Source organism: Petromyzon marinus (assembly GCF_048934315.1).
Source record: "Petromyzon marinus isolate PM22_M1 ecotype Great Lakes invasive population chromosome 80 unlocalized genomic scaffold, UKy_Petmar_22M1.pri1.0 chr80_unloc.1, whole genome shotgun sequence".
Taxonomy (NCBI): Eukaryota; Metazoa; Chordata; class Hyperoartia; order Petromyzontiformes; family Petromyzontidae; genus Petromyzon; species Petromyzon marinus.
Genome location: NW_027422629.1, coordinates 272,435 through 287,882, shown reverse-complemented (window position 1 = coordinate 287,882; position 15,448 = coordinate 272,435). Strand labels below are relative to the sequence as shown.

Here is a 15,448-nt window from a genome sequence, read left to right as displayed (position 1 = left end):
TGGGTGGCAGTGTTGAGTCTATGTGTGGCAGTGTTGAGTCTATGGGTGGCAGGGTTGAGTCTATGGGTGGCAGTGATGAGTCTATGGGTGGCAGTGCTGAGTCTATGGGTGGCAGTGTTGAGTCTATGGGTGGCAGTGTTGAATCTATGGGTGACAGTGTTGAGTCTATGGGTGGCAGTGTTGAGTCTATGAGTCTAAGTGTTAAGTCTATGGGTCGCAGTGTTGAGTCTATGGGTGGCAGTATTGAGTCTATGGGTGGCAGTGTTGAGTCTATGGGTGGCAGTGCTGAGTCTATGGGTGGCAGTGTTGAGTCTATGGGTGGCAGTGTTGAGTCTATGGGTGGCAGTGTTGAGTCTATGGGTGGCAGTGTTGAGTCTATGGGTGGCAGTGTTGAGTCTATGGGTGGCAGTGTTGAGTCTATGAGTGGCAGTGTTGAGTCTATGGGTGGCAGTGCTGAGTCTATGGGTGGCAGTGTTGAGTCTATGGGTGGCAGTGTTGAGTCTATGGGTGGCAGTGTTGAGTCTATGGGTGGCAGTGTTGAGTCTATGGGTGGCAGTGTTGAGTCTATGGGTGGCAGTGTTGAGTCTGTGTGGCAGTGTTGAGTCTATGGGTGGCAGTGTTGAGTCTATGGGTGGCAGTGTTGAGTCTATGGGTGGCAGTGTTGAGTCTATGGGTGGCAGTGTTGAGTCTATGAGTGGCAGTGTTGAGTCTATGGGTGGCAGTGTTGAGTCTATGGGTGGCAGTGTTGAGTCTATGGGTGGCAGTATTGAGTCTATGGGTGGCAGTGTTGAGTCTATGGGTGGCAGTGCTGAGTCTATGGGTGGCAGTGTTGAGTCTATGGGTGGCAGTGTTGAGTCTATGGGTGGCAGTGTTGAGTCTATGGGTGGCAGTGTTGAGTCTATGAGTGGCAATGTTGAGTCTATGGGTGGCAGAGTTGAGTCTATGGGTGGCAGTGTTGAGACTATGGGTGGCAGTGTTGAGTCTATGGGTGGCAGTGCTGAGTCTATGGGTGGCAGTGTTGAGTCTATGGGTAGTAGTGTTGAGTCTATGGGTGGCAGTGTTGAGTCTATGGGTGGCAGTGTTGAGTCTATGGGTGGCAGTGCTGAGCCTATGGGTGGCAGTGCTGAGTCTATGGGTGGCAGTGTTGAGTCTATGGGTGGTAGTGTTGAGTCTATGGGTGGCAGTGCTGAGTCTATGGGTGGCAGTGTTGAGTCTATGGGTGGCAGTGTTGAGTCTATGGGTGGCAGTGCTGAGTCTATGGGTGGAAGTGTTGAGTCTATGGGTGGCAGTGTTGAGTCTATGGGTGGCAGTGTTGAGTCTATGGGTGGCAGTGTTGAGTCTATGGGTGGCAGTGTTGAGTCTATGGGTGGCAGTGTTGAGTCTATGGGTGGCAGTGTTGAGTCTATGTGTGGCAGTGTTGAGTCTATGGGTGGCAGTGCTGAGCCTATGGGTGGCAGTGTTGAGTCTATGGGTGGTAGTGTTGAGTCTATGGGTGGCAGTGCTGAGTCTATGGGTGGCAGTGTTGAGTCTATGGGTGGCAGTGTTGAGTCTATGGGTGGCAGTGTTGAGTCTATGAGTGGCAGTGTTGAGTCTATGGGTGGCAGTGTTGAGTCTATGGGTGGCAGTGTTGAGTCTATGGGTGGCAGTATTGAGTCTATGGGTGGCAGTGTTGAGTCTATGGGTGGCAGTGCTGAGTCTATGGGTGGCAGTGTTGAGTCTATGGGTGGCAGTGTTGAGTCTATGGGTGGCAGTGTTGAGTCTATGGGTGGCAGTGTTGAGTCTATGAGTGGCAATGTTGAGTCTATGGGTGGCAGAGTTGAGTCTATGGGTGGCAGTGTTGAGACTATGGGTGGCAGTGTTGAGTCTATGGGTGGCAGTGCTGAGTCTATGGGTGGCAGTGTTGAGTCTATGGGTAGTAGTGTTGAGTCTATGGGTGGCAGTGTTGAGTCTATGGGTGGCAGTGTTGAGTCTATGGGTGGCAGTGCTGAGCCTATGGGTGGCAGTGCTGAGTCTATGGGTGGCAGTGTTGAGTCTATGGGTGGTAGTGTTGAGTCTATGGGTGGCAGTGCTGAGTCTATGGGTGGCAGTGTTGAGTCTATGGGTGGCAGTGTTGAGTCTATGGGTGGCAGTGCTGAGTCTATGGGTGGAAGTGTTGAGTCTATGGGTGGCAGTGTTGAGTCTATGGGTGGCAGTGTTGAGTCTATGGGTGGCAGTGTTGAGTCTATGGGTGGCAGTGTTGAGTCTATGGGTGGCAGTGTTGAGTCTATGGGTGGCAGTGTTGAGTCTATGTGTGGCAGTGTTGAGTCTATGGGTGGCAGTGTTGAGTCTATGGGTGGCAGTGTTGAGTCTATGGGTGGCAGTGTTGAGTCTATGGGTGGCAGTGTTGAGTCTATGGGTGGCAGTGCTGAGCCTATGGGTGGCAGTGTTGAGTCTATGGGTGGTAGTGTTGAGTCTATGGGTGGCAGTGCTGAGTCTATGGGTGGCAGTGTTGAGTCTATGGGTGGCAGTGTTGAGTCTATGGGTGGCAGTGCTGAGTCTATGGGTGGCAGTGTTGAGTCTATGGGTGGCAGTGTTGAGTCTATGGGTGGCAGTGTTGAGTCTATGGGTGGCAGTGTTGAGTCTATGGGTGGCAGTGTTGAGTCTATGAGTGGCAGTGTTGAGTCTATGGGTGGCAGTGTTGAGTCTATGGGTGGCAGTGTTGAGTCTATGGGTGGCAGTGTTGAGTCTATGGGTGGCAGTGTTGAGTCTATGGGTGGCAGTGTTGAGTCTATGGGTGGCGTTGTTGAGTCTATGGGTGGCAGTGTTGAGTCTATGGGTGGCAGTGTTGAGTCTATGGTGCAGTGTTGAGTCTATGAGTGGCAGTGTTGAGTCTATGGGTGGCAGTGTTGAGTCTATGGGTGGCAGTGTTGAGTCTATGGGTGGCAGTATTGAGTCTATGGGTGGCAGTGTTGAGTCTATGGGTGGCAGTGCTGAGTCTATGGGTGGCAGTGTTGAGTCTATGGGTGGCAGTGTTGAGTCTATGGGTGGCAGTGTTGAGTCTATGGGTGGCAGTGTTGAGTCTATGAGTGGCAATGTTGAGTCTATGGGTGGCAGAGTTGAGTCTATGGGTGGCAGTGTTGAGACTATGGGTGGCAGTGTTGAGTCTATGGGTGGCAGTGCTGAGTCTATGGGTGGCAGTGTTGAGTCTATGGGTGGTAGTGTTGAGTCTATGGGTGGCAGTGTTGAGTCTATGGGTGGCAGTGTTGAGTCTATGGGTGGCAGTGCTGAGCCTATGGGTGGCAGTGCTGAGTCTATGGGTGGCAGTGTTGAGTCTATGGGTGGTAGTGTTGAGTCTATGGGTGGCAGTGCTGAGTCTATGGGTGGAAGTGTTGAGTCTATGGGTGGCAGTGTTGAGTCTATGGGTGGCAGTGTTGAGTCTATGGGTGGCAGTGTTGAGTCTATGGGTGGCAGTGTTGAGTCTATGGGTGGCAGTGTTGAGTCTATGGGTGGCAGTGTTGAGTCTATGTGTGGCAGTGTTGAGTCTATGGGTGGCAGTGTTGAGTCTATGGGTGGCAGTGCTGAGCCTATGGGTGGCAGTGTTGAGTCTATGGGTGGCAGTGTTGAGTCTATGGGTGGCAGTGTTGAGTCTATGGGTGGCAGTGTTGAGTCTATGGGTGGCAGTGCTGAGCCTATGGGTGGCAGTGTTGAGTCTATGGGTGGCAGTGTTGAGTCTATGGGTGGCAGTGCTGAGTCTATGGGTGGCAGTGTTGAGTCTATGGGTGGCAATGTTGAGTCTATGGGTGGCAGTGTTGAGTCTATGGGTGGCAGTGTTGAGTCTATGGGTGGCAGTGTTGAGTCTATGAGTGGCAGTGTTGAGTCTATGGGTGGCAGTGTTGAGTCTATGGGTGGCAGTGTTGAGTCTATGGGTGGCAGTGTTGAGTCTATGGGTGGCAGTGTTGAGTCTATGGGTGGCAGTGTTGAGTCTATGGGTGGCGTTGTTGAGTCTATGGGTGGCAGTGTTGAGTCTATGGGTGGCAGTGTTGAGTCTATGGGTGGCAGTGTTGAGTCTAAGGGTGGCAGTGTTGAGTCTATGGGTGGCAGTGTTGAGTCTGTGTGGCAGTGTTGAGTCTATGGGTGGCAGTGTTGAGTCTATGGGTGGCAGTGTTGAGTCGATGGGTGGCAGTGTTGAGTCTATGGGTGGCAGTGTTGAGTCTATGAGTGGCAGTGTTGAGTCTATGGGTTGCAGTGTTGAGTCTATGGGTGGCAGTGTTGAGTCTATGGGTGGCAGTATTGAGTCTATGGGTGGCAGTGTTGAGTCTATGGTTGGCAGTGCTGAGTCTATGGGTGGCAGTGTTGAGTCTATGGGTGGCAGTGTTGAGTCTATGGGTGGCAGTGTTGAGTCTATGGGTGGCAGTGTTGAGTCTATGAGTGGCAATGTTGAGTCTATGGGTGGCAGAGTTGAGTCTATGGGTGGCAGTGTTGAGACTATGGGTGGCAGTGCTGAGTCTATGAGTGGCAATGTTGAGCCTATGGGTGGCAGTGTTGAGTCTATGGGTGGTAGTGTTGAGTCTATGGGTGGCAGTGCTGAGTCTATGGGTGGCAGTGTTGAGTCTATGGGTGGCAGTGTTGAGTCTATGGGTGGCAGTGTTGAGTCTATGGGTGGCAGTGCTGAGCCTATGGGTGGCAGTGTTGAGTCTATGGGTGGTAGTGTTGAGTCTATGGGTGGCAGTGCTGAGTCTATGGGTGGCAGTGTTGAGTCTATGGGTGGCAGTGTTGAGTCTATGGGTGGCAGTGCTGAGTCTATGGGTGGCAGTGTTGAGTCTATGGGTGGCAGTGTTGAGTCTATGGGTGGCAGTGTTGAGTCTATGGGTGGCAGTGTTGAGTCTATGGGTGGCAGTGTTGAGTCTATGAGTGGCAGTGTTGAGTCTATGGGTGGCAGTGTTGAGTCTATGGGTGGCAGTGTTGAGTCTATGGGTGGCAGTGTTGAGTCTATGGGTGGCAGTGTTGAGTCTATGGGTGGCAGTGTTGAGTCTATGTGTGGCAGTGTTGAGTCTATGGGTGGCAGTGTTGAGTCTATGGGTGGCAGTGCTGAGCCTATGGGTGGCAGTGTTGAGTCTATGGGTGGCAGTGTTGAGTCTATGGGTGGCAGTGTTGAGTCTATGGGTGGCAGTGTTGAGTCTATGGGTGGCAGTGCTGAGCCTATGGGTGGCAGTGTTGAGTCTATGGGTGGCAGTGTTGAGTCTATGGGTGGCAGTGCTGAGTCTATGGGTGGCAGTGTTGAGTCTATGGGTGGCAATGTTGAGTCTATGGGTGGCAGTGTTGAGTCTATGGGTGGCAGTGTTGAGTCTATGGGTGGCAGTGTTGAGTCTATGAGTGGCAGTGTTGAGTCTATGGGTGGCAGTGTTGAGTCTATGGGTGGCAGTGTTGAGTCTATGGGTGGCAGTGTTGAGTCTATGGGTGGCAGTGTTGAGTCTATGGGTGGCAGTGTTGAGTCTATGGGTGGCGTTGTTGAGTCTATGGGTGGCAGTGTTGAGTCTATGGGTGGCAGTGTTGAGTCTATGGGTGGCAGTGTTGAGTCTAAGGGTGGCAGTGTTGAGTCTATGGGTGGCAGTGTTGAGTCTGTGTGGCAGTGTTGAGTCTATGGGTGGCAGTGTTGAGTCTATGGGTGGCAGTGTTGAGTCGATGGGTGGCAGTGTTGAGTCTATGGGTGGCAGTGTTGAGTCTATGAGTGGCAGTGTTGAGTCTATGGGTTGCAGTGTTGAGTCTATGGGTGGCAGTGTTGAGTCTATGGGTGGCAGTATTGAGTCTATGGGTGGCAGTGTTGAGTCTATGGTTGGCAGTGCTGAGTCTATGGGTGGCAGTGTTGAGTCTATGGGTGGCAGTGTTGAGTCTATGGGTGGCAGTGTTGAGTCTATGGGTGGCAGTGTTGAGTCTATGAGTGGCAATGTTGAGTCTATGGGTGGCAGAGTTGAGTCTATGGGTGGCAGTGTTGAGACTATGGGTGGCAGTGCTGAGTCTATGAGTGGCAATGTTGAGCCTATGGGTGGCAGTGTTGAGTCTATGGGTGGTAGTGTTGAGTCTATGGGTGGCAGTGCTGAGTCTATGGGTGGCAGTGTTGAGTCTATGGGTGGCAGTGTTGAGTCTATGGGTGGCAGTGTTGAGTCTATGGGTGGCAGTGCTGAGCCTATGGGTGGCAGTGTTGAGTCTATGGGTGGTAGTGTTGAGTCTATGGGTGGCAGTGCTGAGTCTATGGGTGGCAGTGTTGAGTCTATGGGTGGCAGTGTTGAGTCTATGGGTGGCAGTGCTGAGTCTATGGGTGGCAGTGTTGAGTCTATGGGTGGCAGTGTTGAGTCTATGGGTGGCAGTGTTGAGTCTATGGGTGGCAGTGTTGAGTCTATGGGTGGCAGTGTTGAGTCTATGAGTGGCAGTGTTGAGTCTATGGGTGGCAGTGTTGAGTCTATGGGTGGCAGTGTTGAGTCTATGGGTGGCAGTGTTGAGTCTATGGGTGGCAGTGTTGAGTCTATGGGTGGCAGTGTTGAGTCTATGGGTGGCGTTGTTGAGTCTATGGGTGGCAGTGTTGAGTCTATGGGTGGCAGTGTTGAGTCTATGGTGCAGTGTTGAGTCTATGAGTGGCAGTGTTGAGTCTATGGGTGGCAGTGTTGAGTCTATGGGTGGCAGTGTTGAGTCTATGGGTGGCAGTATTGAGTCTATGGGTGGCAGTGTTGAGTCTATGGGTGGCAGTGCTGAGTCTATGGGTGGCAGTGTTGAGTCTATGGGTGGCAGTGTTGAGTCTATGGGTGGCAGTGTTGAATCTATGGGTGGCAGTGTTGAGTCTATGAGTGGCAATGTTGAGTCTATGGGTGGCAGAGTTGAGTCTATGGGTGGCAGTGTTGAGACTATGGGTGGCAGTGTTGAGTCTATGGGTGGCAGTGCTGAGTCTATGGGTGGCAATGTTGAGTCTATGGGTGGTAGTGTTGAGTCTATGGGTGGCAGTGTTGAGTCTATGGGTGGCAGTGTTGAGTCTATGGGTGGCAGTGCTGAGCCTATGGGTGGCAGTGCTGAGTCTATGGGTGGCAGTGTTGAGTCTATGGGTGGTAGTGTTGAGTCTATGGGTGGCAGTGCTGAGTCTATGGGTGGCAGTGTTGAGTCTATGGGTGGCAGTGTTGAGTCTATGGGTGGCAGTGCTGAGTCTATGGGTGGAAGTGTTGAGTCTATGGGTGGCAGTGTTGAGTCTATGGGTGGCAGTGTTGAGTCTATGGGTGGCAGTGTTGAGTCTATGGGTGGCAGTGTTGAGTCTATGGGTGGCAGTGTTGAGTCTATGGGTGGCAGTGTTGAGTCTATGTGTGGCAGTGTTGAGTCTATGGGTGGCAGTGTTGAGTCTATGGGTGGCAGTGTTGAGTCTATGGGTGGCAGTGTTGAGTCTATGGGTGGCAGTGTTGAGTCTATGGGTGGCAGTGCTGAGCCTATGGGTGGCAGTGTTGAGTCTATGGGTGGTAGTGTTGAGTCTATGGGTGGCAGTGCTGAGTCTATGGGTGGCAGTGTTGAGTCTATGGGTGGCAGTGTTGAGTCTATGGGTGGCAGTGCTGAGTCTATGGGTGGCAGTGTTGAGTCTATGGGTGGCAGTGTTGAGTCTATGGGTGGCAGTGTTGAGTCTATGGGTGGCAGTGTTGAGTCTATGGGTGGCAGTGTTGAGTCTATGAGTGGCAGTGTTGAGTCTATGGGTGGCAGTGTTGAGTCTATGGGTGGCAGTGTTGAGTCTATGGGTGGCAGTGTTGAGTCTATGGGTGGCAGTGTTGAGTCTATGGGTGGCAGTGTTGAGTCTATGGGTGGCGTTGTTGAGTCTATGGGTGGCAGTGTTGAGTCTATGGGTGGCAGTGTTGAGTCTATGGTGCAGTGTTGAGTCTATAGGCAATGTTGCGTCTATGGGTAGTGTGGAATCTATGGGTAGTGTTGAGTCTATGGGAAATGTTGAGTCTATGGGCAGTGTTGAGTCTATGGGCAGTGTTGAGGCTATGGGCAATGTTGAGTCTATGGGCAGTGTTGAGTCTATGGGCAGTGTTGAGTCTATGGGCAATGTTTAGTCTATGGGCAGTGTTGAGTCTATGGGCAGTGTTGAGTCTATGGGCAGTGTTGAGTCTATGGGCAGTGTTGAGTCTATGGGCAATGTTGAGTCTATGGGCAGTGTTGAGTTTCTGGGCAGTGTTGAGTCTATGGGCAGTATTGAGTCTATGGGCAGTGCTGAGTCTATGGGCAATGTTGAGTCTATGGGCAGTGTTGAGTCTAAGGGCAATGTTGAGTCTATGGGCAATGTTGAGTCTATGGGCAGTATTGAGTCTATAGGCAGTGCTGAGTCTATGGGCAATGTTGAGTCTATGGGCAGTGTTGAGTCTATGGGCAATGTTGAGTCTATGGGCAGTGTTGAGTCTATGGTGCAGTGATGAGTTTATGGGCAGTGCTGAGCCTATGGGCCGTGTTGAGTCTATGTGTGGCAGTGTTGAGTCTATGGGCAGTGTTGAGTCTATGGGCAATATTGAGTCTATGGGCAATGTTGAGTCTATGGGCAATGTTGAGTCTATGGGCAGTGTTAGTCTATGGGCAGTATTGAGTCTATGGGCAGTGCTGAGTCTATGGGCAATGTTGAGTCTATGGGCAGTGTTGTGTCTATGTGTGGCAGTGTTGAGTCTATGGGCAGTGTTGTGTCTATGTGTGGCAGTGTTGAGTCTATGGGCAGTGTTGAGTCTATGGGTGGCAGTGTTGAGTCTATGGGCAGTGTTGTGTCTATGGGTGGCAGTGTTGAGTCTATGGGTGGCAGTGTTGAGTCTATGGGCAGTGTTGTGTCTATGGGCTATGTTGAGTCTATGGGTGGCAGTGTTGAGTCTATGGGCAATGTTGAGTCTATGGGTCGCAGTGTTGAGTCTATGGGTGGCAGTGTTGAGTCTATGGGTGGCAGTGTTGTGTCTATGGGTAGTGTTGTGTCTATGGGCAATGTTGAGTCTATTGTGGCAGTGTTGTGTCTATGGGTGGCAGTGTTGAGTCTATGGGTAGTGTTGTGTCTATGGTGCAGTGATGAGTCTATGGGTGGTAGTATTGTGTCTATGGGTGGCAGTGTTGAGTCTATTGGTGGCAATGTTGAGTCTATGGGTGGCAGTGTTGAGTCTATGGGCAGTGTTGTGTCTATGGGTGGCAGTGTTGAGTCTATGGGTGGTAGTGTTGTGTCTATGGGTGGCAGTGTTGAGTCTATGGGCAGTGTTGTGTCTATGGTGCAGTGTTGAGTCTATGGGTGGCAGTGTTGAGTCTATGGGTGGCAGTGTTGAGTCTATTGGTGGCAGTGTTGAGTCTATGGGCAGTGTTGTGTCTATGGGTGGCAGTGTTGGGTCTATGGGTGGCAGTGCTGAGTCTATGGTTGGCAGTGTTGAGTCTATGGGTGGCAGTGTTGAGTCTATGGGTGGCAGTGTTGAGTCTATGGGTGGCAGTGCTGAGTCTATGGGTGGCAGTGTTGAGTCTATGGGTGGCAGTGTTGAGTCTATGGGTGGCAGTGTTGAGTCTATTGGTGGCAATGTTGAGTCTATGGGTGGCAGTGTTGAGTCTATGGGTGGCAGTGTTGAGTCTATGGGCAGTGTTGTGTCTATGGGTGGCAGTGTTGAGTCTATGGGCAGTGTTGTGTCTATGGGTGGCAGTGTTGAGTCTATGGGTGGCAGTGTTGGTCTATGGGCAGTGTTGTGTCTATGGGTGGCAGTGTTGAGTCTATGGGTGGCAGTGTTGAGTCTATGGGTGGCAGTGTTGAGTCTATGGGTAGCAGTGTTGAGTCTATGGGTGGCAGTGTTGAGTCTATGGGTGGCAGTGTTGAGTCTATGGGTGGCAGTGTTGAGTCTATGGGTGGCAGTGTTGAGTCTATGGGTGGCAGTGTTGAGTCTATGGGTGGCAGTGTTGAGTCTATGGGTGGCAGTGTGAGTCTATGGGTGGCAGTGTTGAGTCTATGGGTGGCAGTGTTGAGTCTATGTGCTTCCAATAGAGGTCGCGATTGAACTTACTTGGGCCACACGTGGATTCCAAAGTGATGGTCTCAGCTGAGTAATTAAGGCAGCGCTGTGGAAACAGGAGAAACGGAGAGATGTGTCACCCACTCATCCACCCACTCACCCACCCACTCACCCACTCACCCACTCACTCACCCACCCACTCACCCACCCACTCACCCACCCACTCACCCAACCACTCACCAAACCACTCACTCACCCACCCACTCACCCACCCACTCACCCACCCACTCACTCACCCATCCACTCACCCACCCACTCACTCACCCACTCACTCACCCACCCACTCACCCATCCACTCACCCACCCACTCACTCACTCACCCACTCACCCACCCACTCACCCACCCACTCACCCAACCACTCACCCAACGACTCACCCACCCACTCACTCACCCACCCACTCACCCACCCACCCACTCACCCACCCACTCACCCACCCACTCACTCACTCACCCACCCACTCACCCACCCACCCACTCACCCACCCACCCACTCACCCACCCACTCACCCACCCACTCACCCACCCACCCACCCACTCACCCACCCACTCACTCAGCCACCCACTCACCCAACCACTTACCAAACCACTCACTCACCCACCCACTCACCCACCTACTCACCCACCCACTCACCCACCAACTCACCCACCTACTCACCCACCCACCCATTCACCCACTTACCCATCCACTGACCCACTCGCTCACTCACCCACTCGTTCACTCACCCACCCATTCACCCACCTACTCACCCACCTTCTCCCCTATTCACTCGCTCACTCACCCAGTCGCTCACTCACTCACCCACCCAACCACTCACCCACCCACCCACTCACCCACTCACTCACCCACTCATCCACCCACTCACCAACCCACTAGCTCACCGATTCAACTACCCATTCAATCACTCAGTCATTCGCTCAGTGAGTGAGTGGAGGAGTGAGTGAGAGGGTGAGTGAGAGGGTGAGCGAGCGGGCATCGAGTTAGCAAATACCTGAGTGAACGGGCGAGCGGGTGAGCGGGAACGTGAGTGAACGAGCGAGTGAGCGGGTGAGTGGGTACGTGAGTGAACAAGCGGGTAAGTGGGTACGTGAGTGAGTGAGCGGGTGAGTGGGTACGTGAGTGAACGAGCGAATGAGCGGGTGAGTGAGTACGTGAGTGAGTGAGCGGGTAAGTGGGTACGTGAGTGAGTGAGCGGGTGAGTGGGTACGTGAGTGAACGAGCGAGCGAGTGGGTGAGTGGGTACGTGAGTGAACGAGCGAGTGAGCGGGTGAGTGGGTACGTGAGTGAACGAGCAGGCAAGCGGGTGAGTGGATATGTGAGTGAACGAGCGAGTGAGCGGGTGAGTGGGTAAGTGAGTTGACGAGCGAGTGAGCAAGTGGGTGAGTGGGTACGTGAGTGAGTGAACGAGCGGGTGAGTGGGTGAGTGGGTACGTGAGTGAGTGAACGAGCGGGTGAGTGGGTACGTGAGTGAACGAGCGAGCGAGTGGGTGAGTGGGTATGTGAGTGAACGAGTGAGTGAGCGGGTGAGTGGGTACGTGAGTGAGCGAGCGAGCGGGTGAGTGGGTACGTGAGTGAACGAGTGAGTGGGTGAGTGGGTACGTGAGTGAACGAGCGAGTGGGTGAGTGGGTACGTGAGTGAGTGAGCGAGTGGGTGAGCGAGTACGTGAGTGAGCGGGCAAGTGGGTGAGTGGGTACGTAAGTGAACGAGCGAGTGGGTGAGTGGGTACGTGAGTGAACGAGTGAGTGAGCGGGTGAGTGGGTACGTGAGTGAGCGAGCGAGTGGGTGAGTGGGTACGTGAGTGAACGAGTGAGTGAGCGGGTGAGTGGGTACGTGAGTGAGTGAACGAGCGAGTGGGTACGTGAGTGAACGAGTGAGTGAGCGGGTGAGTGGGTCCGTGAGTGAGTGAGCGAGTGGGTGAGTGGGTACGTGAGTGAACGAGCGAGCGAGTGGGTGAGTGGGTACGTGAGTGAGTGAGCGAGTGGGTGAGTGGGTACGTGAGTGAACGAGTGAGTGAGCGGGTGAGTGGGTACGTGAGTGAGTGAACGAGCGAGTGGGTACGTGAGTGAACGAGTGAGTGAGCGGGTGAGTGGGTCCGTGAGTGAACGAGCGAGTGGGTGAGTGAGTGGGTCCGTGAGTGAACGAGCGAGTGAGCGGGTGAGTGGGTACGTGAGTGAGCGAGTAAGCGGGTGAGTGAACGAGGGAGTGGGTGAGTGGGTGAGTGGGTCCGTGAGTGAACGAGCGAGTGAGCGGGTGAGTGGGTACGTGAGTGAGCGAGTAAGCGGGTGAGTGAACGAGGGAGTGGGTGAGTGGGTGAGTGGGTCCGTGAGTGAACGAGTAAGCGGGTGAGTGGGTACGTGAGTGAACGAGCGAGTAAGCGGGTGAGTGAACGAGGGAGTGGGTGAGTGGGTGAGTGGGTCCGTGAGTGAACGAGTAAGCGGGTGAGTGGGTACGTGAGTGAACGAGCGAGTAAGCGGGTGAGTGAACGAGGGAGTGGGTGAGTGGGTGAGTGGGTCCGTGAGTGAACGAGTAAGCGGGTGAGTGGGTACGTGAGTGAACGAGCGAGTAAGCGGGTGAGTGAACGAGGGAGTGGGTGAGTGGGTGAGTGGGTCCGTGAGTGAACGAGTAAGCGGGTGAGTGGGTACGTGAGTGAACGAGCGAGTAAGCGGGTGAGTGAACGAGGGAGTGGGTGAGTGGGTGAGTGGGTCCGTGAGTGAACGAGTAAGCGGGTGAGTGGGTACGTGAGTGAACGAGCGAGTAAGCGGGTGAGTGAACGAGGGAGTGGGTGAGTGGGTGAGTGGGTCCGTGAGTGAACGAGTAAGCGGGTGAGTGGGTACGTGAGTGAACGAGCGAGTAAGCGGGTGAGTGAACGAGGGAGTGGGTGAGTGGGTGAGTGGGTGAGTGGGTCCGTGAGTGAACGAGTAAGCGGGTGAGTGGGTACGTGAGTGAACGAGCGAGTAAGCGGGTGAGTGAATGAGGGAGTGGGTGAGTGGGTGAGTGGGTCCGTGAGTGAACGAGTAAGCGGGTGAGTGGGTACGTGAGTGAACGAGCGAGTAAGCGGGTGAGTGAACGAGGGAGTGGGTGAGTGGGTGAGTGGGTCCGTGAGTGAACGAGTAAGCGGGTGAGTGGGTACGTGAGTGAACGAGCGAGTAAGCGGGTGAGTGAACGAGGGAGTGGGTGAGTGGGTGAGTGGGTCCGTGAGTGAACGAGTAAGCGGGTGAGTGGGTACGTGAGTGAACGAGCGAGTAAGCGGGTGAGTGAACGAGGGAGTGGGTGAGTGGGTGAGTGGGTCCGTGAGTGAACGAGTAAGCGGGTGAGTGGGTACGTGAGTGAACGAGCGAGTAAGCGGGTGAGTGAACGAGGGAGTGGGTGAGTGGGTGAGTGGGTCCGTGAGTGAACGAGTAAGCGGGTGAGTGGGTACGTGAGTGAACGAGCGAGTAAGCGGGTGAGTGAACGAGGGAGTGGGTGAGTGGGTGAGTGGGTCCGTGAGTGAACGAGTAAGCGGGTGAGTGGGTACGTGAGTGAACGAGCGAGTAAGCGGGTGAGTGAACGAGGGAGTGGGTGAGTGGGTGAGTGGGTCCGTGAGTGAACGAGTAAGCGGGTGAGTGGGTACGTGAGTGAACGAGCGAGTAAGCGGGTGAGTGAACGAGGGAGTGGGTGAGTGGGTGAGTGCGTCCGTGAGTGAACGAGTAAGCGGGTGAGTGGGTACGTGAGTGAACGAGCGAGTAAGCGGGTGAGTGAACGAGGGAGTGGGTGAGTGGGTGAGTGGGTCCGTGAGTGAACGAGTAAGCGGGTGAGTGGGTACGTGAGTGAACGAGCGAGTAAGCGGGTGAGTGAACGAGGGAGTGGGTGAGTGGGTGAGTGGGTCCGTGAGTGAACGAGTAAGCGGGTGAGTGGGTACGTGAGTGAACGAGCGAGTAAGCGGGTGAGTGAACGAGGGAGTGGGTGAGTGGGTGAGTGGGTCCGTGAGTGAACGAGTAAGCGGGTGAGTGGGTACGTGAATGAACGAGCGAGTAAGCGGGTGAGTGAACGAGGGAGTGGGTGAGTGGGTGAGTGGGTACGTGAGTGAGCGAGCGATTGAGCGAGCGGGCGGGCGGGCGGGCGATTGCTCACGGCGCAGGGTTAGCTGGCAGCTGGTGGACGCCTCTCCCAGCCCGTTAGTCGCCCGGCAGGAGTAGCAGCCCGCCAGCGCCGGCCCCGGGCGACGGACCTCCAGCGTGCAGACTCCCTGGGAGTGCAGCGAACGGAAGCCCAACTCCTCGGAGACGCACGACTCCCCACGGAACCACGCAATGTGGGGCTGCGGACCGGGGGGAGACGCGGGGAGACATGGGGGAGTCATGGTGAGACGCGGGGAGACGCGGGGAGACACGTGTAGTATTGACTGTGGTGGAGAGCGTGGTGGTGGTGAGCGTGGTGGTGAGCGTGGTGAGCATGGTGGTAGTGGTGGTGAGCATGGTGGTGGTGGTGAGCGTGGTGGTGGTGGTGAGTGTGGTGGTGGTGGTGGTGGTGGTGAGCGTAGTGGTGAGCGTGGTGGTGGTGATGAGCATGGTGGTGGTGGTGGTGAGTATTGCTCACCTTTGGGTAGGCAGGGGAATCCCTATACGTGGTGGTGGTGGTGGTGGTGAGCGTGGTGGTGGTGGTGATGGTAGTGGTGAGCATGATGGTGGTGGTGAGCGTGGTGGTGGTGTTGGTAGTGGTGAGTGTGGTGGTGAGTATTGCTCACCTTTGGGTGAGCACGCACACTACAGGTGAGTAGACAGGGGAATCCCTGCACGTGGTGGTGGTGGTGGTGAGGATGGTGGTGGTGTTGGTGGTGGTGATGGTGGTGAGGATGGTGGTGGTGGTGGTGGTGGTAGTGGTGAGGATGGTAGTGGTGAGGATGGTGGTGGTGTTGGTGGTGGTGAGGATGGTGGTGGTGAGGATGGTAGTGGTGAGCGTGGTGGTGTTGGTGGTGGTGAGGATGGTGGTGGTGAGGATGGTAGTGGTGAGCGTGGTGGTGTTGGTGGTGGTGAGGATGGTGGTGGTGAGGATGGTGTGGTAGTGGTGAGCATGGTGGTGAGTATTGCTCACCTTTGGGTGAGCACGCACGCTACAGGTGAGTAGACAGGGGAACCCCTGCACGTGGTGGTAGTGGTGGTGAGGATGGTGGTGGTGTTGGTAGTGGTGAGGATGGTAGTGGTGAGGATGGTGGTGGTGATGGTGGTGGTGAGGATGGTGGTAGTGAGGATGGTAGTGGTGGTAGTGGTGAGTGTGGTGGTGAGTATTGCTCACCTTGGGGTGAGCACGCACGCTACAGGTGAGTAGACAGGGGAACCCCTGCACGTGGTGGTGGTGGTGGTGAGGATGGTGGTGGTGTTGGTAGTGGTGAGGATGGTAGTGGTGAGGATGGTGGTGGTGATGGTGGTGGTGAGGATGGTGGTGGTGAGGAT

At 54.6% G+C, this 15,448-nt stretch overlaps 1 protein-coding gene across 8 annotated transcripts in view; it reads right to left on the bottom strand.

Moving 5' to 3' along the window:
* Positions 1 to 15,448, bottom strand: part of LOC116958713 (myosin-binding protein C, cardiac-type-like) — a 141,048-nt gene that overhangs the window by 3,043 nt on the left and 122,557 nt on the right. For all 8 annotated transcript variants that reach the window (XM_032981443.2, XM_032981440.2, XM_076058857.1 and 5 more), the window contains 2 exons: positions 14,130 to 14,316; positions 10,011 to 10,065 (listed from right to left, as the gene is read on the bottom strand). In XM_032981443.2, the coding sequence (XP_032837334.1) occupies positions 10,055 to 10,065; positions 14,130 to 14,316 (198 nt within the window). In that variant the 3' untranslated portion in view covers positions 10,011 to 10,054. The remainder of the gene's footprint in view (positions 1 to 10,010; positions 10,066 to 14,129; positions 14,317 to 15,448) is intronic.